Source organism: Heterodontus francisci, chromosome 18, assembly GCF_036365525.1.
Source record: "Heterodontus francisci isolate sHetFra1 chromosome 18, sHetFra1.hap1, whole genome shotgun sequence".
Lineage (NCBI taxonomy): Eukaryota > Metazoa > Chordata > Chondrichthyes > Heterodontiformes > Heterodontidae > Heterodontus > Heterodontus francisci.
Genome location: NC_090388.1, coordinates 47504770 through 47528481, shown reverse-complemented (window position 1 = coordinate 47528481; position 23712 = coordinate 47504770). Strand labels below are relative to the sequence as shown.

At 44.1% G+C, this 23712-nt stretch overlaps 1 protein-coding gene across 2 annotated transcripts in view; it reads left to right on the top strand.

Moving 5' to 3' along the window:
- Window positions 1–13681, top strand: part of LOC137379600 (solute carrier family 13 member 4-like) — a 136673-nt gene extending 122992 nt beyond the window's left edge. For both annotated transcript variants that reach the window (XM_068050665.1, XM_068050664.1), the window contains one exon: window positions 8600–13681. In XM_068050665.1, coding sequence (XP_067906766.1) covers window positions 8600–8737 — 138 coding nt within the window. In that variant the 3' untranslated portion in view covers window positions 8738–13681. The remainder of the gene's footprint in view (window positions 1–8599) is intronic.
- Window positions 13682–23712: the final 10031 nt, after the last annotated feature.

The window sequence follows — 23712 nt, the reverse complement described above, 5'->3', positions numbered from 1 at the left end:
GTTCCAAGTCATGGTATGTTCCAAAAGGAATGCCTAAGAGTGCACCCAAGTCTGGAAGCAACTGGTTTGTGCAGACGCCTTGGAGTCAGAAAAATCTCCTTCCGGATTTGCCACACCACTCACTGTAGCCTTTTCCAACTTTAATCAATTATAGAAAGCACCAAACACTTGTAGAATTGAAGTAACAGCCAGAAGAAATCAATCAACAACAAATCTGCAAGTAGTTGATGATTCTTTTTAATTTGTATTGCTGTGGAGTCCTTGCTGCTGCTGAAAATGTGTTCAGCCATGCGAGGTTAAGAGAGGCCATTAGCTGGAGCATTAAACTCCAAAATGGCACCGCTGGTGTCAAATCTGTATTGCACATGAATGTCATGATCTGTCTGCTCTGCATACTTCTGGTGGCCATTTACTGCTGCGCAAACGCCCTCACCAATATGACTTTTGGCACGATATACCCCAAAAGTGTGTGTACGTGCTGCAGATGCCATTTTGGAGCTTCAAGGGCACTCATAGCACCTAAAAAATGGGCGCAAACTATCTAATTTATTGTCCATCCTCTTTACAAACAGATAAGAAGCACTGTGGATGAATGTAGAAGGGCTGATTGGGAGGAAATCATGGTTTTCCTTCTCAATTTAGATGAACTGTAATAAATGAGTACAACAATGTGATTACATTTAGGTTATTATTTTAAAGGAAGTATGACAAACTCTGAAATTATATTGAAGTCATATTTCAAGTATTAGAGAAGGTTTTCCAGTATAACCCCATCCCACTGTTGGATCTGCAGTGAGCTGAACTTTCCTCAGTTACAAGTGTGGCATTACTGAGCAAGAATCGCTCTCTGATCTAATGTGCATGCATATAATCCTGTACAGCTCTGTGTGCATCACTGACACAGTGCTCAGTCGTGCTTCCATCGCCACTATGGTTGACACAGTTGTGGGTTCATAACTAACTTTGAGGTCAATTGTGACTTTTCGGCTGAGCAGGCAGGACCACCTGTATTAGCAGTGAAGAGACTATTTTTAGGCTCCAATAACATTTGAATTTGACAGGCCAGCTGCAATCGGCATCTAGGCGACACCATATAGCCCATTGGTCCTAGGTTTCAGGACTGTTGGCTGGCGGGGACCCTGGCAGAAGCTCCCAGGTAGATCCTCGGGGTGGGGATGGGAACATGATGCCTCGGAGGTATGAAGCCAGGCCAGGCTGGGCTGGCAATGATCTGCGATATATTTGGGGAGTAAGGAGGAACAATTTTTAAAATTTCTCTGGCCATTTCCCAATCGGAGCATTATACATTATTATACATGGGTGGGGCGTGCCCAGTGCAACCATGTGTCCATAGGGTTTCAATTGGGGTCTTAATGACATCATTTGGACCCTAATTTGCATGAGACGGAGGCCTAACTCCTGTGCGCTGGCCACACCGGGCTGCATCCTTCCAAAATGGCGTTGGCTAGAACATCAGTATTAATGGAATGTTAAGTCTGACAACCTCATTTTGAGGCAGTTATCATCTCATTAATGTCTATTTTTCCCAAGTACAAATTGGTCCCAATATGTACACTTGTGTGCTAAAGGCCAAGAATGTGCTGAACTGTGACACACAGCTACGTCCCAGAATAGGTATTTATTATTATTAGTTCATGGGGCACGGGCATTGCTGGCAAGGCCAGGATTTGTTGCCCATCCCTAATTTCTCTTGAGAAGGTGGTGGTGAGCTGCCTTCTTGAACCATTGCAGTCCATATGGTGTAGGTACACCCACAGTGCTGTTAGGGAGAGAGTTCCAGGATTTTGATCCAGTGGCAGTGAAGGAATGGCAATATAGTTCCAAGTCAGGATAGTGTGTGACTTGAGGGGGAACTTGCAGGTGGTGGTGTTCCCATGTGTCTGCTGCCTTTGCACTTCCAGGCATCGACCCAGGCACCGGAAACGACAAAGGCAAACCCAGCCCTGTTGACCCTGCAAAGTCCTCCTTACTAACATCTGGGAGCTTGTGCCAAAGTTGGGAGAGCTGTCCCACAGACCAGTCAAGCAACAGCCTGACATAGTCATACTCACTGAATCGTACCTTACAGACAATGTCCCAGATATCGCCATCACCATCCCTGTACCACCGGCAGGACAGACCCAGGAGAGGTGATGGCACAGTGGCATACAGTCAGGAGGCAGTTGTCCTGGGAGTCCTCAACATTGACTTTGGACCCCATGAAACCTCATGGCATCAGATCAAACATGGGCAAGGAAACCTCCCGCTGATTACCACCTACCATGCTCCCCCTCAGCTGATGAATCAGTACTCCTCCATGTTAAACAGCACTTGGAGGAAGCACTGAGGGTGGCAAGGGCACAGAATGTACTCTGGGTGGGGGACTTCAATGTCCATCACCAAGAATGGCTCGGTAGCACCACTACTGACCAAGCTGGCCAAGTCCTAAAGGACATAGCTGCTAGTCTGGGCCTGCAGCAGGTGGTAAGGGAACCAACAAGAGGGAAAAAATATACTTGACCCCGTCCTCACCAATCTGCCTGCTGCAGATGCATCTGTCCATGACAGTATTGGTAGGAGTGAACACCGCACAGTCCTTGTGGAGACGAAGTCCCGTCTTCCCATCGAGGATACCGTCCATTGTGTTGTGTGGCACTACCACTGTGGGAAATGGGATAGATTTCGAACTGATCTAGCAACTCAAAACTGCGATTCCATCAGGCACTGTGGGTCATCATCAGCAGCAGAATTGTACTCAACCACAATCTGTAACCTCATGGTCCGGCGTACCCCCACTGTACCATTATCATCAAGCTGGGAGACCAACCCTTGTTCAATGAAGAGTGCAGGAAGGCATGCTAGGAGCAGCACCAGACAGACCTCAAAATGAGGTGTCAACTTGGTGAATCTACAAGCCAGGACTACTTGCATGCCAAACAGTGCAAGCAGCATGTGATAGACAGAGCTAAGCGATCCCACAACCAACGGATCAGATCTAAGCTCTGCAGTCCTGCCACATCCAGTCGTAATGGTGGTGGACAATTAAACAACAAACTGGAGGAGATGGCTCCACAAATATCCCCATCCTCAATGATGGGGGAGCCTAGCACATCAGTGCGAAAAATAAGGCTGAAGCATTTGCAACAATCCTCAGCCAGAAGTGCTGAGTTGATGATCCATCTCAGCCTCCTCCTGAAGTCCCCAGCATAACAGATGCCAGTCTTCACTCAAATCTATTCACTCCGCGTAATATCAAGAAACGGCTGAAGGCGCTGGATACTGCAAAGGCTATGGGCCCTGAAAACATTCCAGCAGTAGTCCTGTAGGCCTGTGCTCCAGAACTTGCCATGCCCCTAGCCAAGCTGTTCCAGTACAGCTACAACACTGACATCTACCCAGCAATGGGGAAAATTGCCCAGGTATGTCCTGTGCACAAAAAGCAGAACAAATCTGAACCGGCCAATTACTGTCCCATCCGTCTAATCTCGATCATCAGTCAAGTGATGAAAGGTGTCGTCGACAGTGCTATGAAGCAGCACTTGCTTAGCAATAACCTGCTCAGTGACGCTCAGATTGAGTTCGGCCAGGGCCACTCAGCTCCTGACCTCATCACAGCCTTGGTTCAAACATGGACAAAACAACTGAACTCAAGAGGTGAAGTGATAGGGACTACCCTTGACATCAAGGCAGCATTTGACCGAATATGGCATCAAGGAGTCCTAGCAAAACTGGAGTCAATGGGAATCAGGGGAAACTCTCTGCTGGTGGGAGTCGTACCTACAACAAAGGAAGATGGCTGTGGTTGTTGGAGGTCAATCATCTGAGCTCCAGGACATCACTGCAGGAGTTCCTCAGGTTGGTGACCTAGGCCCAAACATCTTTTGCTTCATCAATGAACTTCCTTCAGTCATAAGGTCAGAAGTGGGGATGTTCGCTGATGATTGCACAATGTTCAGCACCATTCGCGACTCCTCACATACTGAAGCAGTCCGTGTAGAAATGCAGCAAGACCTGGACAATATCCAGGCTTGGGCTGATAAGTGGCAAGTAACATTCACGCCATACAAGTGCCAGGCAATGACCATCTCCAATAAGTGGGCGGCACAGTGGCGCAGTGGTTAGCACTGCAGCCTCACAGCTCCAGGGACCCGGGTTCGATTCTGGGTACTGCCTGTGTGGAGTTTGCAAGTTCTCCCTGTGTCTGCGTGGGTTTTCTCCGGGTGCTCCGGTTTCCTCCCACAAGCCAAAAAAGACTTGCAGGTTGGTAGGTAAATTGGCCATTATAAATTGTCACTAGTATAGGTAGGTGGTAGGGAAATGTAGGGACAGGTGGGGATGTTTGGTAGGAATATGGATTAGTGTAGGATTAGTATAAATGGGTGGTTGATGGTCGGCACAGACTCGGTGGGCCGAAGGGCCTGTTTCAGTGCTGTATCTCTAATCTAACCATCTCACCTTGACATTCAATGGCATTACTATTACTGAATCCCCCACGATCAACATCCGGGGGGTTACCATTGACCAGAAACTGAACTGGGGTAGCCATATAAATACCATGGATACAAGAGCAGGTCAGAGGCTAGGAATCCTGAGGCGAGTAACTCACCTCCTGAGTCCTCAAAGCCTGTCCATCATCTACAAGGCACAAGTAAGGAGTGTGATGGAATACTCTCCACTTGCCTGGATGGATGCAGCTCCAACAACACTCAAAAAGCTCAACACCATCCAGGACAAAGCAGCCCGCTTGATTGGCACCTCATCCACAATCATTCAATCGGTCAAAGAGGATATCACAGCTGTGCTGAAGGAAGGCACTATGGAGGTCTCGAGCTGTGAGGCAATATGGGCAGAACTCAGAAATAGGAAGGGTGCGGTAACAATGTTGGGGCTGTACTACAGGCCTCCCAACAGCGAGCGTGAGATAGAGGTACAAATATGTAAACAGATTATGGAAAGATGTAGGAGCAACAGGGTGGTGGTGATAGGAGATTTTAATTTTCCCAACATTGACTGGGATTCACTTAGTGTTGGAGGTCTAGATGGAGCAGAATTTGTAAGGAGCATCCAGGAGGGTTTTCTAGAGCAGTATGTAAATAGTCCAACTCGGGGAGGGGCCATACTGGACCTGGTGTTGGGGAATGAGCCCGGCCAGGTGGTTGAAGTTTCAGTAGGGGACTACTTTGGGAATAGTGATCACAATTCCGTAAGTTTTAGAATACTCATGGACAAAGACGAGAGTGGTCCTAAAGGAAGAGTTCTAAATTGGGGGAAGGCCAACTATACCAAAATTCGGCAGGAGCTGGGGAATGTAGATTGGGAGCAGCTGTTTGAAGGTAAATCCACATGTGATATGTGGGAGGCTTTTAAAGAGAGGTTGATTAGCGTGCAGGAGAAACATGTTCCTGTGAAAATGAAGGATAGAAATGGCAAGATTAGGGAACCATGGATGACAGGTGAAATTGTGAGACTAGCTAAGAGGAAAAAGGAAGCATGCATAAGGTCTAGGTGGCTGAAGAAAGACGAAGCTTTGAAAGAATATCGGGATTGTAGGCGCAATCTGAAACGACGAATTAAGAGGGCTAAAAGGGGTCATGAAATATCTTTAGCAAACAGGGTTAAGGAAAATCCCAAAGCCTTTTATTCATATATAAGGAGCAAGAGGGTAACTAGAGAAAGGATTGGCCCACTCAAGGACAAAGGAGGAAAGTTATGCGTGGAGTCAGAGAAAATGGGTGAGATTCTAAACGAGCACTTTGCATCGGTATTCACCGAGGAGAGGGACATGACGGATGTTGAGGTTAGGGACAGATGTTTGATTACTCTAGGTCAAGTCGGCATAAGGAGTGAGGAAGTGTTGGGTATTCTAAAAGGCATTAAGGTGGACAAGTCCCCAGGTCCGGATGGGATGAGAGAGGAAATAGCTGGGGCCTTAACAGATATCTTTGCAACATCCTTAAACACGGGTGAGGTCCCGGAGGACTGGAGAATTGCTAATGTTGTCCCCTTGTTTAAGAAGGGTAGCAGGGATAATCCAGGTAATTATAGATCGGTGAGCCTGACGTCAGTGGTAGGGAAGCTGCTGGAGAAGATACTGAGGGATAGGATCTATTCCCATTTGGATGAAAATGGGCTTATCAGTGATAGGCAACATGGTTTTGTGCAGGGAAGGTCATGTCTTACCAACTTAATAGAATTCTTTGAGGAAGTGACAAAGTTGATTGATGAGGGAAGGGCTGTAGATGTCATATACATGGACTTCAGTAAGGCGTTTGATAAGGTTCCCCATGGTAGGCTGATGGAGAAAGTGAAGGCGCATGGGGTCCAAGGTGTACTAGCTAGATGGATAAAGAACTGGCTGGGCAACAGGAGACAGAGAGTAGCAGTGGAAGGGAGTTTCTCAAAATGGAGACGTGTAACCAGTGGTGTTCCACAGGGATCCGTGCTGGGACCACTGTTGTTTGTGATATACATAAATGATTTGGAGGAAAGTATAGGTGGTCTGATTAGCAAGTTTGCAGACGACACTAAGATTGGTGGAGTAGCAGATAGTGAAGGGGACTGTCAGAGAATACAGCAGAATATAGATAGATTGGAGAGTTGGGCAGAGAAATGGCAGATGGAGTTCAATCCGGGCAAATGCGAGGTGATGCATTTTGGAAGATCCAATTCAAGAGTGAACTATACAATAAATGGAAAAGTCCTGGGGAAAATTGATGTACAGAGAGATTTGGGTGTTCAGGTCCATTGTTCCCTGAAGGTGGCAATGCAGGTCAATAGAGTGGTCAAGAAGGCATACGGCATGCTTTCCTTCATCGGACGGGGTATTGAGTACAAGAGTTGGCAGGTCATTTTACAGTTGTATAAGACTTTGGTTCGGCCACATTTGGAATACTGCGTGCAGCTCTGGTCGCCACATTACCAAAAGGATGTGGATGCTTTGGAGAGGGTGCAGAGGAGATTCACCAGGATGTTGCCTGGTATGGAGGGCGCTAGCTATGAAGAGAGGTTGAGTAGATTAGGATTATTTTCATTAGAAAGACGGAGGTTGAGGGGGGACCTGATTGAGGTGTACAAAATCATGAGAGGTATAGACAGGTTGGATAGCAAGAAGCTTTTTCCCAGAGTGGGGGATTCAATTACTAGGGGACACGAGTTCAAAGTGAAAGGGGAAAAGTTTAGGGGGGATATGCGTGGAAAGTCCTTTACGCAGAGGGTGGTGGGTGCTTGGAACGCGTTGCCAGCGGAGGTGGTAGACGCGGGCACGATAGCGTCTTTTAAGATGTATCTAGACAGATACATGAATGGGCAGGAAGTAAAGAGATACAGACCCTTAGAAAATAGGCGACAAGTTTAGATAGAGGATCTGGATCGGCGTAGGCTTGGAGGGCCGAAGGGCCTGTTCCTGTGCTGTAATTTTCTTTGTTCTTTGTTCTTTGTTCATTCACTCCCTTCACCACCAACGCACAGTGGCAGCAGTGTGTACCATCTACAAGATGCACTGCAGCAACGCACCAAGGCTCCTTCGACAGCACCTTCCAACCCCACAACCTCTTCCACCTAGAAGGACAGCAGATGCATGGGAACACCACTACCTGCAAGTTCCCCTCCAAACCACACACCATCCTGACTTGGAACTATATCGCAGTTCCTTCACTGTCATTGGGTCAAAATCCTGGACCTCCCTTCCTAACAGCATTGTGGGTGTACCTACCCGGCATGGACTGCAGCGGTTCAATAAAGCAGCTAACCACCACCTTCTCATGGGCAATTAGTAATGGGCAATAAATGCTGTCCTAGCCAGTGACACCCACATCCCATGAACGAATAAAAAAAAATTAGAGGTCACAGGTTTGGAAGGAGTTGTTAAGGATTTCAGGTTACACTGAATTTGATGCTGCAGTGAGTGGCTTGGCCAGATTAAAATGTGAATGGTTTTCCATCCCATCTCCCTGTAGAAAATTCTGTTGGTTACTGTAATTGGCACAGAGTATGTTAGCTACTCCTTCAGACTATACACTGATATTAGAGTGTTAATTATGGGAGAAGGTGGTGTAATGCTAATGTCACTGGATTTGTAATCCAGATACTCAGGCGGATGCCCTGGGGACATAGGTTTAAATCTTACCATGTCAGCTGGTGGAATTTAAATTCAATTAAGTAATAAAATTCAATTAATGAAAAAAAAATTGGAATTGACCGCTTGTCTCAGTAATGGTGCCATGAAACTATCATTGATTGTTGTAAAAACCCATCTGGTTCACTAATGTCCTTTAGGGAAGGAAATATGCCATCCTTGCCTAGTCTGGCCTGTGACTCTCGACCTACATCAATGTGGTTGATTCTTAAATGCTCTCTGAAATGTCCTAACAAAGCATTCAGTTCAAGGGCAATTAGGGATGAGCAACAAATGCTGGCCTACCATTGATGCCCACATCCCATGAAGTAGGGAGACATGCTTGCTGGGAACACAGGTGGGAGAATGGCATGTTGCAATTCTATTTCTGACCCACAATTGTTTTGAGCATGTCTTCCTCACTGGGAGCTCAGAATTAGTCCTTAGATTGTACTCAGGCTGAAAGTCCCATTTCTATGTTTTCAGGTGAAAGCTGGCTTCGGAGTGAATGTGATCGGTGTGGTCGCTGTGATGCTGGCTATCACCACCTGGGGATTTCCTCTCTTCCAGCTGGAACAATTCCCTGACTGGGTTTCTGCTAGCAACATAACTAGAGGCCTTTAATGAGGAGATACAGAACAAGAGACACACAGAGAGTGCAAAAAAGATGGATACCAGCCTGCAAATCATTTGATCAATGAGGACCCATTCCAGCAGGCATGAGAATCCAGCAAGAATCATTACTCAGATTGCACAATATTAAGGAGTGCAGAACATAGTTTTGCACACCCCCTCTCCACCTCCTCTCACTTGGCAGCTTTGAAATTGGGAGCATCTGTTTAATCCTTTTAGGACTGTTGCAGCTTTTTTTCCAAACTTTAGGAATTTTTTGGGGGCATGGAATTTCAAAGTTTTTAAAAATTATGTTTTTTCTAATTCTTTCAAAGTTGGTGGCTCATGCAAGGACTCTGTTCCACAGGCTTCAGCACCTCCCCCAAATGCTCGTTTGTTACATTTGAGCCAAGACAAGGGAGCAGGCTGTTTGGCCGCACAGGACATCACAGAGAAGCCTGATCATATCCTCACCCAGCATTCTTTCCAACAGGGATCATGTAATAGCAATCAGGAGCAGGAACCCTGGATAATTTTACCCTTTTTAACCTTGGGACACAGAGACTGATTGCAACATTTCTACCACTGCTCCAAAGCTGCTCTCTGCATAGACTGGGCATTGTATAATGGCCCTTCTTGGTCTGTCTGATTCCTAGTACCACAGCTTGCTGCCCCTGTCAAAGAATGATCTTTTAATCATGGTGCAGGTAGCTTTGATTGATGAAACTGTTAATTTTGCATGGTTCAAGAGCAGAAGGCCGTGATCAGTGACCACTGTGGGTACAGATCCCTGGAGTGATTTATATCTGTGTGTGTGTGTATGTCAGCCTAACATGCACATATGTAACATTCCACTGCTGACCCAGGAGTGTTTGGCAATGGCACTGGCTGCAAAGCTGAAAAACATCTCTTTCTCCCAGTGCTATCACCATTTAATGTGCAGATGGTTTCGCCACACAAATTGTACTGAGCTCTGACACTGAGCTCAGATGCCTCTTTTAATAAAAGGAGGTAATTGCCTGTAAAGGCGGATTCTGTCTGGGGACAGCTCTTCTCTGAAAATCCTTCAGGTTGCCAGTAAGATTGTGCCACAGCAGGTCCTGTATCTGCTGGAGAGCCATGATTACAGTGTTTATAAATAAAAATCTTTGTTTTAACTCAGACTAAAGACAAAATTAATAAACTTGTAGCACAAGATGCATTTGGCATTTCACTGATTTAATCATTGTACCAATTCTGTCATCATGCCTTGTCTCCTCTGTTGAGATGAGAATGTAAAGTTGTGAAGCATGGAGGACTTGTTGATACAGTAGTTTTGAAACAACTCTTTTACCTCTTGAAACTGATGGTCACCTCTCTGTGTTGGCTGTAAGGGTCCAATGTGAAATGAGTCTCAGCCTGTTCCCTCTTCGATATAGTCCACAGCACAAAACTGCCACTCTTTTTGCATAAAATACCTCTAAAGTAACAATTTCACAAGGATGGCTGGTGTTAGGAGTGGAAGATAAGTTATTGGTTCAGTCGGGATGGCTTGTTGACGTTGGAGCCACGGCACATTGTAAGGGCAAAGGTGAGGGAGCTTTACTCTGCATCTAATGTGGCAATATCTAACCACGGGATTTCTCCTTGCTGACACCGGATAACTAAAATAGGAAATTGTTCCATTCTCCAGTACTAATATGCATCACCTCAAGGAGAAAAATATACAATTTTAATATGTATAAATACGTGAGTTTCTGGCCAAGTTACGACATGAAAATCTTAATGATAGCGAAGTGATCATGAGCCCATTGCTAAGATGCATTTAGAAAACAAGAAAACATTCTCGCTACAATCTCACAACTATCAACCCACTTTTGTTGGACAGAAGGAAGGCTGAAAGGAGAGTACTACCTCCAAAAAGATTTCCTAGCACACTAAAACACTAGCAATCACCCATAACCCCATAGAGAGGTAGTAGATATACCTTTGTGCCAATAAGAGTATCTCCATGATAACATAAGCTGTGAATTCTTCATTACTCATATGGCAGCAGCACATCTTTAGTGGAATGGATGTCCTATTATATACTCTGCTCTTGTCATTTTTATATGATTCCTGTGGTTAAACCTGTTATATAGAAATACTGTGTCAATTGTTGGCAATAGAGAAACATTCTACTGCTGCTTTCTTCTATATTCTCTTGCTGCTCAAATTATCATCTAACATTTTCACTGTTGTGAGCAAAAAGAGCACCTTGTGATACAGTATATAATGGCACAGGTGAGCTGATAGAATAATACAGAAATATGCTCGGCAGTTAGATGGTCAACACTAATACATATGTGAATTATCTGGTCATATCCGCTACACATAGAGTCATAGAGTCGTACAGCATAGAAACATGTCCTTCGGCCCACCGCATCCATGCCGACCATAATGCCTATCTATACTAATCCCACTTGCCTGCATTAATTCCATATCCCTCTATGCCTTGCTCATTCAAATACCTGTCCAGATGCCTCTTAAATGTCGCTACTGTTCCTGCCTCCACCACCTCCTCAGGCAGCTCATTCCAAATACCCACTATTCTTTGCGTGAAAAATTTACCCCTTTGATCCCCTTTAAACCTCCTCCCTCTCACCTTAAATCTTTGCCCTCTAGCTTTAGTCACCCCTCCCATGTGAAACAGACTCTGGCTATCTACCCTATCTATGCCTCTAATAATTTTATATACCTCTATCATGTCCTGTCTCAGCCTCCTTTGCTCCAGGGAAAACAGACCCAGCCTATCCAATCTCTCTTTATAACTCAAGCTCTCCAAACCAGGCAACATCCTTGTGAATCTTTTCTGCACCATCTCTAGCTTAATCACGTCTTTCCTGTAGTGCGGCGACCAGAACTGCACGTAGTACTCCAAATGCGGCCTAACCAACGTTATGTCCAACTGCAACATGACGTCCCAACTCTTGTACTCAGTGCCTCGGCCAATGAAGGCAAGCATGCCATACGCCTTCTTCACCACCCTGTCTACCTGTGTTTCCACTTTCAGGGAACTATGTACTTGCACCCCAAGGTCTCTCTGCTCAAGAACACTCCCCAGGGCCCTGCCATTCACTGTATATGTCCTGCCCAAAATGCATCACTTCACACTTGTCTGCATTAAATTCCATTTGCCACTCCTTGCCCACTTTCCCAGTTGATCTATATCCTGTTATAACCTTAGACAACCTCCTTCACTGTCCACTATACCACCAATTTTGGTGTCATCTGCAAACCTACTAATCAAGCCCCTCACATTCACATCCAAGTCATTAATATATATGACAAACAACAGAGGGCCCAGCACCGATCCCTGCAGCACACCACTGGTCACCGGCCTCCAATTTGAAAAACAACCCTCCACTACCACCCTCTGCCTCCTATCACCAAGCCAATTTTGTATCCAATTTGCTAACTGACTCTGGATCCCATTTGTTTGAACCTTCTAAACCAGCCTACCATGCAGGACCTTGTCAAAGGCCTTGCTAAAGTCCATGTAGACAACGTCCATCGCCCTGCCCTCATCAATCCTCTTGGTCACCTCCTCGAAAAACTCAATCAAATTTGTGAGACATGGTTTCACACGCACAAAGTCATGCTGACTATCCCTAATCAGACCATGCCTTTCCAAATGCATATAAATCCTGACTCTCAGAATCCCTTCCAATAAATTTCACACCATTGATGTAAGGCTCACCGGCCTGTAGTTCCCTGGCTTATCCCTGCTGTCCTTCTTCAATAAAGGCACAACATTAGCTATCCTCCAGTCTTCCGGTACCTCACCCGTGGCTAACGATGATACAAAAGTCTCTGCCAGGGCTCCAGCAATTTCCTCCCTTGCTTACCATAGCATCCTAGGATACACCTGGTCAGGCCCTGGGGATTTATCCACCTTAATGTGCTTCAAAACCTCCACACCTCCTCCTTTGTAATATTGATATGCTCCAGGATATCGCTGTTCCCTCCCTTGAACTCACTAGCTTCCGTGACCTTCTCCACGGTAAATACGGACAAGAAATATTCATTTAAGACCTCGCCCATTTCCCGTGGCTCCACACATAGATTGCCACACTGATCCTTAAGGGGACCTACTCTCTCCCTTGCTACCCTTTTACTCTTAATATACTTATAGAATCTTTTAGGATTCTCTTTATCTTATCTGCCAGGGAAATCTCATGGCCCCTTTTCGCCCTCCTAATTTCTTTCTTAAGTGTAGTCCTACATCCCCTATACTCCTTGAGGGACTCGCTCGATCCCAGCTGCCTATACCTGACATATGCCTGCTTCTTTGTCCTGACCACACCCTCAATATCCCTCGTCAACCAAGGTTCCCTAAACTTGCCAGCCTTGCCCTTCCATCTAACAGGAACATGCCGGCCCTGAACTCTTCCGATCTCACTTTTAAAAGCCTCCCACTTGCCAGACATCCCTTTGCCTGTAAACAGCCTCTCCCTTTCAACTTTTGAGAGTTCCTGTCTGATGCGATCGAAATTAGCCTTCCCCCAATCTGAGGACCAGTCCTATCCTTTTCCATAACTATCTTGAAGCTAATAGATCTACAGGTAGATCCTGAATCATCACATGGAGAGTATAAACTGCAGATCTGAGTGTGATCATCATGTATGAATGTCCAGAATCCTTGCTTGGCATTCATTAGCTGCTGTTCTGGACACTGTTGCCTGACTGGGCTGTCATTACTCTAGTTTGTAAAGAGTATAAAATCTAATGCACAATCTCAGTTGAATGTCTTTGAGATGGTCCTTTCCAATTTGTCAATGTGCAAGAGGATGAGAACACCCATTTATTTAAATGTTTGACACAATTTCTAAAGAATGAAAGCACAAAGCAAAGAAGAATCACTGGATATTTTGACATTAAATATTGACATTAATGTAGGCTTTCAACATGAATAAATGACAAATGTCACAATGAGAAGTTTTGAATCATTTATATTTGGATCTAAATGGTGGTTTGGAGCAATAAATCTAATGGTTGAGTTTCTGCTTTGGGCACAATTGGGAAATAGCACCCAAAATGCAGTTGAAATTGTACTTAAGTTACAGTTCATGTTTCCACTAAAATTAATTTGCACAATCTAAAACATAAAATCTTCATGAATCAGTGCAGTCAGGCAACACAATAGGGTGTAATCATTTTTTTCTTTCCATTTAAAAGTAGTCCTTGATGTATTTAAGAGTGGTAACCTGGTGCAGTTTTATTAATACAGCTGAAAATGAGTTTGTCAGCAAAAATAAGCATTTTTAATTAGGCCATCTGGTCCTCCATCTATGAGAAACCTGATTTGAAATCATTGAAAATGATTTTTTTTTTAAAAAGCTACACTGAACCATTTAATAGTTCCATTGGTGTACATTAATCAATTTCTTAGTAAATTAAACATTTTTTGATATAAAAAACCTATTAAGTGTGTCTACTAGTGCCTGTGTGATTAAGAAAATTAGTGCAATTCGAAAGGCCTTTCCAAAGCAGTGCAATCGGGTGCATTTTTGACCTGGGCTCATGAACAGTTTTGTGGGTGGGATCTTATTTGGGCAAACTGAATCTTGAACTGGTGGAAGAGATCGCGGAAAACATGAATGCAAGTGCCTTTGGGTGCAACACATGTTTAAAAATTCCCCGAAGAAGGGTCACTGACCCGAAACGTTAACTCTGCTTCTCTTTCCACAGATGCTGCCAGACCTGCTGAGTGGTTCCAGCATTTCTTGTTTTTATTTCAGATTTCCAGCATCCGCAGTATTTTGCTTTTATTTAAAAATTCCCCGATCTCTTGCACTAGATTCTGGGCACAAAGCTGGCAGAAACATGTGGAGTCTCTACTCCACACTCCACCTCCGCAATCTTTAATCTTGGGTTTTAGGTGATGAGCATAAACTGTAACAGTGAACCTTAAATGTCCATCCTCAACAACCTTTTATTCCCTGCAATGCTAGTCTTTGTAATGTGTGCCGTAGTCTGAATAAAACACAAACTGTGTGATAGCGATTAGATATTTTTAACATGTGGCGCTGTCTGGGTTGAAGGGTTCGTGGGAGGGAATAAAGTATATTTCAGTCCTCTTCTCTCCCAAAAAAAAAATAAAATAAAACCGGAAAGGTGGTTCAACCATGGCTTACAAAAGAAATTAGGGATATCATTAGATCTAAAGAAGAGGCATATAAAATTGCCAGAAAAAGCAGCAAGTCTGAGGATTGCGAGCAGTTTAGAATTCAACAAAGGAAGACAAAGAGGTTGATTAAGTGGGGGAAAATAGAGTCTGAGAGTAAACTTGTGGGGAACATAAAAACTGACTGAAAAAGCTTCTATAAATATGTGAAGAGAAAAAGTTTAGTGAAGGCAAATGGGGGAATTTATAATGGGGAACAAAGAAATGGCAGAACAATTAAACACATACTTTGGCTCTGTCTTCACAAAGGAGGACACAAATAACCTACCAGAAATGTTAGGAACCAAGGGTCTAATGAGAGGGAGGAACTCAAGGAAATCAGTTTTAGTAAAAAAAATAGTGCTACGGAAATTAATGGGATTAAAGGCTGACAAATCCCCAGGGCCTGATAATCTACATCCCAGAGTACTAAAGGAAGTGGGCCTGGAAATATTGGATGTATTGGTCATCTTCCAAAATTCTCCAAACTCTGGAACGGTTCCTACAGATTGGAGGGTGGCAAATGTAAACCCACTATTTAAAAAAGGAGGGACAGAAAAAACAGGGAATTACAGACCAGTTAGCCTTACATCAGTAGTGGGGAAAGTGCTAGAGGCTATTATAAAGGATGCGATAGCAGAACACCTGGAAAGCCTAAACAGAATTGGACAAAGTCAGCATGGGTTTACAAAAGGGAAATCATGCTTAACAATTCTACTGGAGTTTTTTGAGGATGCAACTAGTAGAATAGATAAGGGAAAACCAGTGGATGTGGGGAGCCACGCCAGGATTTTTTGCTCCCCAGGCCCTTAATTAGCCTTGGGCGGGGGTTACACCTCCTTGAGGCAGGAAGTCTCGCCCAATGGAGGTGCCGGCCAATCAGTGGGCTGGAAGCTCTTAGTCCCATCAGCGCCACTGGGAGCAGTGGTCACTGCTGGGATTCCACCCAGTTTCAGCAGGAAGAAAAAGGGTGGCGCCAGAAAGAAGGCAAGTTTTTGGGGCCTCACTGGGGACAATTGGCCAGGCCCTGGTGAGGCGTGGAAGGTGAAGTGTTCTGCATTGGGGGTGGTTGGAGCTTCGGGAGCAGCGCTCGTGGGGCACAGGGTGCCCAATTAGCAGGGCCTCCCCAGTCTGTAAGAAGGCCTCCAAGTTTTACCTGGCAGAGTTCTTGGGGCCTTTGCCACCCACCTGCCGTGGGTAAAAAACCAGCGGTGGCAGGAGGTCGCCTGTAAGTGGCAGTTAATTGGCCACTTAAGGGCCTTGATTAGCCTGGGGATGGCCTGCCATTTCCCGCCACCGCTGCCCCGTGTAAAATTGCAGCGGAGGCAGGAAGACATCAGGAATGACACCCCCACCTTCCACTCAATTTTCTGGGCCCCCAAACCCGCCCCCCCCCCCACACCCGCAACCAGCCCACTCGTTGAGGGGCTGTAAAATTTTGGCCACAGTTCAAGACAGGAACTCAGCACTAAGGCTGAGGAGAATATAGTAGTTTTGCCACAGTTTGCCAAGTTCAAAAATTGAACAGTGGACGGGAAACCAATGGATCAGATCAAAGATCTGTAGTCCTGCCACATCCAATCATAAGGACATAAGAAATAGGGACAACAGAAGGCCATTTGGCCCTTTGAGCCTGCTTCACCATTCAATACAATCATGGCTGATGTACCTCAACTCCATCTCCCGCACTGTCCCCATATCCCTTGATTCCCTTAGTATCCAAAAATCTATTGACGTCTATCTTGAATATACTCCACAGCTCTCTGGGTAAAAAAAATTCCAAAGATTCACAACTTTTTAAATGAAGACATTTCTCCTCATCTCAGTCCTAAATGGCCAACCACTTAGCCCAAGACTGTGACCCCTAGTTCTAGATTCCACAGCCAGGAGAAACATCCTACCAGCATCTACCCTATCAAGCCCTTGAAGAATTTTATAACTTCCAATGAAATCACCACTCATTTTTCTAAATTCTGGGAATATAGACCTATTCTCCTCAATCACTCCTCATAGGACAATCCCCTCATCCCAGGAATCAGCCTAGTTGCACTTCCTCTTGGGCAAGTATTTCCTTCATTAGGTAAGGAGAAGGTAACTGTACACATTACTCCAGGTGTGGTCTTAGCAAGGCCCTATACGGTTGCAGTAAGACTTGTTCTCTCTTATACTCCAATCACTTAATGATAAAGGCTAACATACCATTTGCTTTCCTTATTGCTTGCTGCAACTGCATGTTAACTTTCTGTGATTCATGTACAAGGACACCCAGATCCCTCTGAATACCAACATTTCCCAGTCTCTCACCTTTTAAAAAATATTCTTCTTTTCCTTCCAAAGTGGATAAGGTTCTATACAGAGGTTATTACACAAAATTAAGGCTCATGGGATTAGGAATAGTACATTAGCATGGATTGAAGATTTGTTAACATACAAAAAACAGAGAGTAGGAATAAATGGGCCATTTTCAGGTTGGCAGACTGAAACTAGTTGGGTCCCACAAGGATCAGTGCTTGGGTCTCAGCGATTTACACTTCCCCACAGTATATTCCATGACATGTTCTTACCCACTCACTTACCCTGTCTATATACCTTTGCAGCCTCTTTGCATCCTCCTCACAGCTTACTTTCCCACCTAACCTTGTATTGTCAGCAAACTTAGATACATTAAACTTGTTGTCCTCATCTAAGTCACTGATATAGATTGTAAATTCCGCTGGAACTTAGAAGAGTAAGAGGCGACTTGATTGAAACATATAAGATCCTGAGGGGTCTTGACAGGGTGGATCTGGGGAGGATGTTTCCCCTTGTGGGCGAATCTAAAACTATGGGTCACTGTTTAAAAATAAGGGGTTGCCCATTTAAGACAGAGATGAGGAGAAATGTTTTCTCTCAGAGAGTCATGAGTCTTTGGAAGTCTCTTCCTCGGAGGGCAGTGGAAGCAGAGTCTTTGAGTGTCTTTAAGGCAGAGGTAGATAGATTCAGATCCAGAACTAGCTGCACCTCAAACCAAGCTGTCCCAGTACAGCTACAACACTGGCACCTACCCAATAAAGTGAAAAATTGCCCAGGTATGTCCTGTCCACAAAAAGCAGGGCAAATCTAATCCGGCCAAGTAAGTTGGTTGTGGTAGTTGAGCTTTAGGACATTGCTGCAGCCACTATTTTCCTGAAAATACTTTAAAAAAGGCATATTCAGAGCTTCATGAAATGTCATTTAGAGGATGTTATTAATATGAGCACTTAGGCTCAGTGTGGCATTAAGGAGCTCTAGTAAAATTTAAGTCAATGGGAATCAGGGGAAAATTCTCCACCAGTTGGAGTCATACCTAGCACAAAGGAAGATGGTTGTGGTTGTTGGAAGCTCACTCCCAGGATATTGCTGCACGAGTTCCTCAGGGTAGTGTTCTAGGTCCAATCATCTTCAGTTGCTTCATCAATGACCTTCCCTCCATCGTAAGGCCAGAAGTGGGAATGTTCGCTAATAGTTGCATGGTGTCAATTTCCATTCACAAGTCCTCAGATAATGAAGAGGGCTATTCTGGCATGCACCAATATCTGAACAGGGCAGAATGGTTTTAATGAGGGAATTACAATTTTCATATAGATTGGGAAAAGCAGACTAGAACACCGTCAGAAAGGTAGGGAATTTCTTGAGTGTGTCCAGGATAATTATCTGCGGCAATATGTCTCAGAGCTCACAGGGGGGCATGTCATATTAGATTTACTAATCAGTAATGAGTTGGATTTAGTTAACAGCCTAACAGCATGTGTGCATTTGTCCAATAGTGATCAAATTCAACTTAATAGTTGGAAGGGAGAAATGCAAAACAGTTACTGAGATTCCGGATTTTGGTAAAGCTGACTTCAGTGCAATGAGACAGAGACTGTCAACAGTAAACTGGGTAAATCGTTAATAGGTAAAATGACAAATGATCAGTGGGAGGTGTTCAAAAAGGAATTCAATGTGATGCAGAACCAGTTTATACCCCTAAGGGGCAAGAGCTTTACGTGCCAAAACGGACATCCATTGGCAATTAAAACTAAAAGAAAAGCATACAAAAATGCAAAAAACAGTGCCGTTCCTGGTGAATGGAAAACATACAAAGAACAATGAAGGATGACAAAACAGATAGTAAGAATTAGAAAAAAGGAGTATGCAAAGAAACTTGCAGGGGATAACAAAGTCAACACAATTTTTTTTACAATTACATTCGGAAAAAGAGAGTGGTCAGGAGCAATGTGGGCTCCTTAAAACCTGATAATGATGATAATATCAATGAAAATAAGGAAATGGTAGACATGTTGGGGAATCTAACCATCTCCCCTTGACATTCAACGGCATTACCATCGCTGAATCCCCCACTATCAACATCCTAGGGGCTACCATTGACCAGAAACTGAACTGGAGTAGCCATATAAATACCATGGCTACAAGAGCAGGTCAGAGGCTAGGAATCCTAAGGCGAGTAACTCACCTCCTGACTCCCCAAAGCCTGTCCACCATCTACAAGGCACAAGTCAGGAGTGTGATGGAATACTCTCCACTTGCCTGGATGGGTGCAGCTCCAACAACAATCAAGAAGCTCGACACCATCCAGGACAAAGCAGCCCGCTTGATTGGCACCCCATCTACAAACATTCACTCCCTCCACCACCAACGCACAGTGGCAGCAGTGTGTGCCATCTACAAGATGCACTGCAGCAATGCACCAAGGCTCCTTAGACAGCACCTTCCAAACCTGCGACCTCTACCAACTAGAAGAACGAGGGCAGCAAATACATGGGAACACCACCACCTGCAAGTTCCCCTCCAAGTCACACACCATCCTGACTTGGAACTATATTGCCGTTCCTTCACTGTCGCTGGGTCAAACTCCTGGAACTCCCTTCCTAACAGCATGTGGGTATACCTACCCCAATGGACTGCAGCGGTTCAAGAAGGCAGCTCACCACCACGTTCTCAAGGGCAATTAGGGATGGGCAATAAATGCTGGCCTGGCCAGTGACGCCCACATCCCATGAATGAATTAAAAAAAAAATGCTGAATAATTACTTTGCATCAGTATTTACAGAAGAGGAAGAGGTCAAAATGCCAGACATCCCAAGGAAACTAACATTGAGTCAGAGACAGGGACCCGCCCAAATTAATGTAAGCAAAATAATAGTAATGAGGGAAATAATGGCACTAAGGAGTGATAAATCCCCAGAACCAGATGGTTTCCATCCCAGGGTTTTAAAGGGAGTAGGTTAAATCATTGTAGATATCTTAACTATAATCTTCCAAAGTTCTCTTGATTTGGGAACTGTTCCTTTAGATTATAAAATTGCACATGTCATTCTACGATTTAAGAAAGGTGAGAGAGGGGAACCAGTTCGCCTAACATTTGTTGTCGGGAAATTACGAGAGTCTTTAATTAAGGATAGGGTGACTGTTTTTCAGCTGTGCAGAGAGCCAGCATGGATTTGTAAAGGGTAGGCCATGCCTGATGCAACTGATTGCATTTTTTAAAGAGGTATCTGAAGAGACTAAAGGGAAAATGTCTATGGATGTTATTTATATTGACTTCCAGAAGGCACTTGATAAAGTCTCTCATAGGAGTCCGCTAGCAAAAGTTGAAGCATATGGAATTGAAGGAAAATTATTGACCTGGTTAGGAAATTGGCTGAGCAGCAGGAAACAGAGTGTAGAAATTGCAGGCAGGTACTCTAATTGGCAGGATGTGACTGCATTTATTGACGACTTAGATTATGGGATAGAAAGCTACATATCCAAATTTGCTGATGGCATAAAGATAGGCAGCATTGTAAGCATTGTAGGTGGAAGTGTAACATTACAGAGATATTGATAGATAAAGTGAATGGGCAAAACTGTGGCAAATGGATTAGAATGTAAGCAAATGTGAGGTCATCCACTTTGGATGCAAAAAGGATAGAACGTAGTACTTCATAAATGGTGAAAAGCTAGAAACAGTGGACGCTCAAAGACACTTGGAGTCCAGGAACATAATCATCAAAATGTCATAAACAGGTACATAAAATAATGCTACGACCGAGATGGGAGGAGTGCACTGTTTTTCTAGTTCCACTTTTCCGCAGGTCACAATATATATTTAATTTTTTCCCCTAGTTACCAATATAGTCAATTATAGACTCTATTTTTATCCCAGAATAAACTACATCAACCAGATTTCTTCAATAACCAACATAATTATCAGTTTATTATAAAACAAGACATAACCAGTAATGAAGCAAAGCATTAACACATAGATTGAAATATAAAAGTTCACTTTTTACCTTAGCCCCTCACAAACACACACACACACACACACACACACATATACTGGTTAAGCGAAAAATAGAGATGTACTCTTTAGAGCTCTCTTACAAAAAAAGAACAGACAAAAAGAACCCTTTGGCCAAATTGATAATTCTTGAAGACAAAAGAGAAGATACAGAAAGATGTCAGATATCCTTCGTTTTGGATGGGCTCCCAAATATGCACAGATGGCTATCACTGGGATCTTCCGAGACAGTTCTTGTCAGGCGACGTTGAAGATCAGTTTGGGCAGGCTTTCCAGGAAAAATGCAGCAACTGTTTCAGTCTGTTTTTTATACTTGTGTTACGACCAGGTGAGAAAAGGGTCTAGGGATTCCCTCTCAGCCTTTTCCTGGTTTAATCATAACAGGGTTTAATTTTTAAAGCACTGTGTTTTTAGCTCCCCCTCAGTGAATCCTTGTCCACTGCCCTCCAATTATAAGGCAAAGAAATCAACCAGTCAGGTTTTCTTAGATTTAAACAAGAAAGGTGGAAGTTTATTAACCTTAAAACTGTAATTCGGTTAAAAAGACTATGAATACACGACGTGACCACGTTAGCATGCATACGCGATAAACACATACGCAGATAGAGACAGAAAAGTAGAAAGAATAAAGGGGAAACGTTTGAAACAATAGCTGGGGTTTATTTACTGTTCTTTGAGTTCAATGCAGAGTCTTTGATTGCAGGTATATCTTGCCGTTTCATTGGGACCCAGTGCATGCTTTCAAACTTGTTTTGATGTAGGAACGTTCCCTCTTGAGGTTTAAGCGACTTCAGTGGATCTGGAAATTTGTGACAGAGAGAGTGAGACCCAGGCAGGAGAGAGGCTCTTTTATCAAGTTCAGTTGCAGTCTGACCCAAACTGTCCTGTGAGCAGTTCAAAACCAAAAACCTGGGCCGGCAGCTTAGTCATGTGACTATTTAAAAAAAAAACTAACTCCTGCGTTTGTGGATTCTCCATCTTAGCAGACACTCTGGAATGTTGGCTTTCTTACACATTCAATGACTGGTGATCAAAATTATTTCTGCTAGTTGGGAAATCTAGGATTAGGTGGCATAGTCTAAAACTTAGAGCCAGACTTTTCAGGAGTGAAATTAGGAAATACTTCAATGTGCAAAGTGTGGAAGAAGCTTGGAACTCTCTTCTACAATCAACAATTAATGCTGTCAATTGAATGCTGTCAATTGTTAATTTTAAAACTGAGATTGATGTATTTTTGCTAATCCAAGGTATTAAAGGATGTGGGGCAAAGGTGGGTATGTGGAATTAAGTGGTAGATCAGCCATAATCTCATTAAATGGCTGAACAGGTTTGATGGCTGAACAGGATAAATGGCCTACTCATGTTCCTCTGTTCCTACAATATGCAGGCTTGGGTTGATAAGTGGCAAGTAATAGTCATACCACACAAGTGCCAGGCAATGAACATCTCCAACAAGAGAAAGTCTAACCCTCTCCTCTTGACATTCAATGGCATTATCATCATTGAATCCCCCACTTTCAACATCCTGAAGGTCACCATTGACCAGAAACCTAACTGGACCAGCCACATAAATAGAGCAGGTCAGATGCTGTATATTCTGCAGTGAGTGACTCATCTCCCGACTCCTCAAAGCCTTTCCACCATCTCCAAGGCACAAGTCAGTAGTGTGATGGAATACTGTCCACTTACCTGGATGGGTGTAGCTGCAATAACACTCAAGAAGCTTGACACCATCCAGGACAAAACAGCCCACAGGATCGGCACACCATCCACCACCTTAAATATTTATCCTCTCCACCAACAGTGCACCATGGCTGCTATGTGTATCATCTACAAGGTGCACTGCAGCAACTTCCAAGGTTTCTTCAACAACAATTACCTAGAAGGTCAAGGGCAGCAGACTCACGGGAACACCACCACCTCCAAATTCCCCTCCAAGTCACACACCAACTTGACATAGAAATATACTGCTGTTCCTTCATTGGCGTTGGGTCAAAATTCAGGAACCCTCTATCTATCAACCCTCTGGGAGTACCTTCACCACATAAACTGCAGCAGTTCAAGAAGGCCATTTAAGGGTAAATCAGGGTTGGGCAATAATTGGACTTGCCAATGTCAACCATATCCCATGAATGAATGAAAAAGAAATGAATTGAATAAATGTTACCTCCACCTCATAGGACATAGCGACCGGTGAAAAAATATAGGGATGATTTTCCTGGCCTTCGATGTGACAGTTCCAGATAAAAGCAAGACATATAGGGCTGGATTTTACCAAGTCCACGACATTGGGGTGGGGTACAGGAAGATGGCTGTGGCAGAAGCCCGCCACCGAGGCCAACACAGGGAGGGCCCGGCCCGACCCTCCCAGCGGTGGCGAGGCTCCGTGGCAGTCCCCCCATCACTGGGTGACTGGATCTTAATTTCAATATTTAAATCAATGACATGAATAAATTTAAATAACCTTCCCCGCAATCTTCCAGGCCCGCTACGATCATCAGT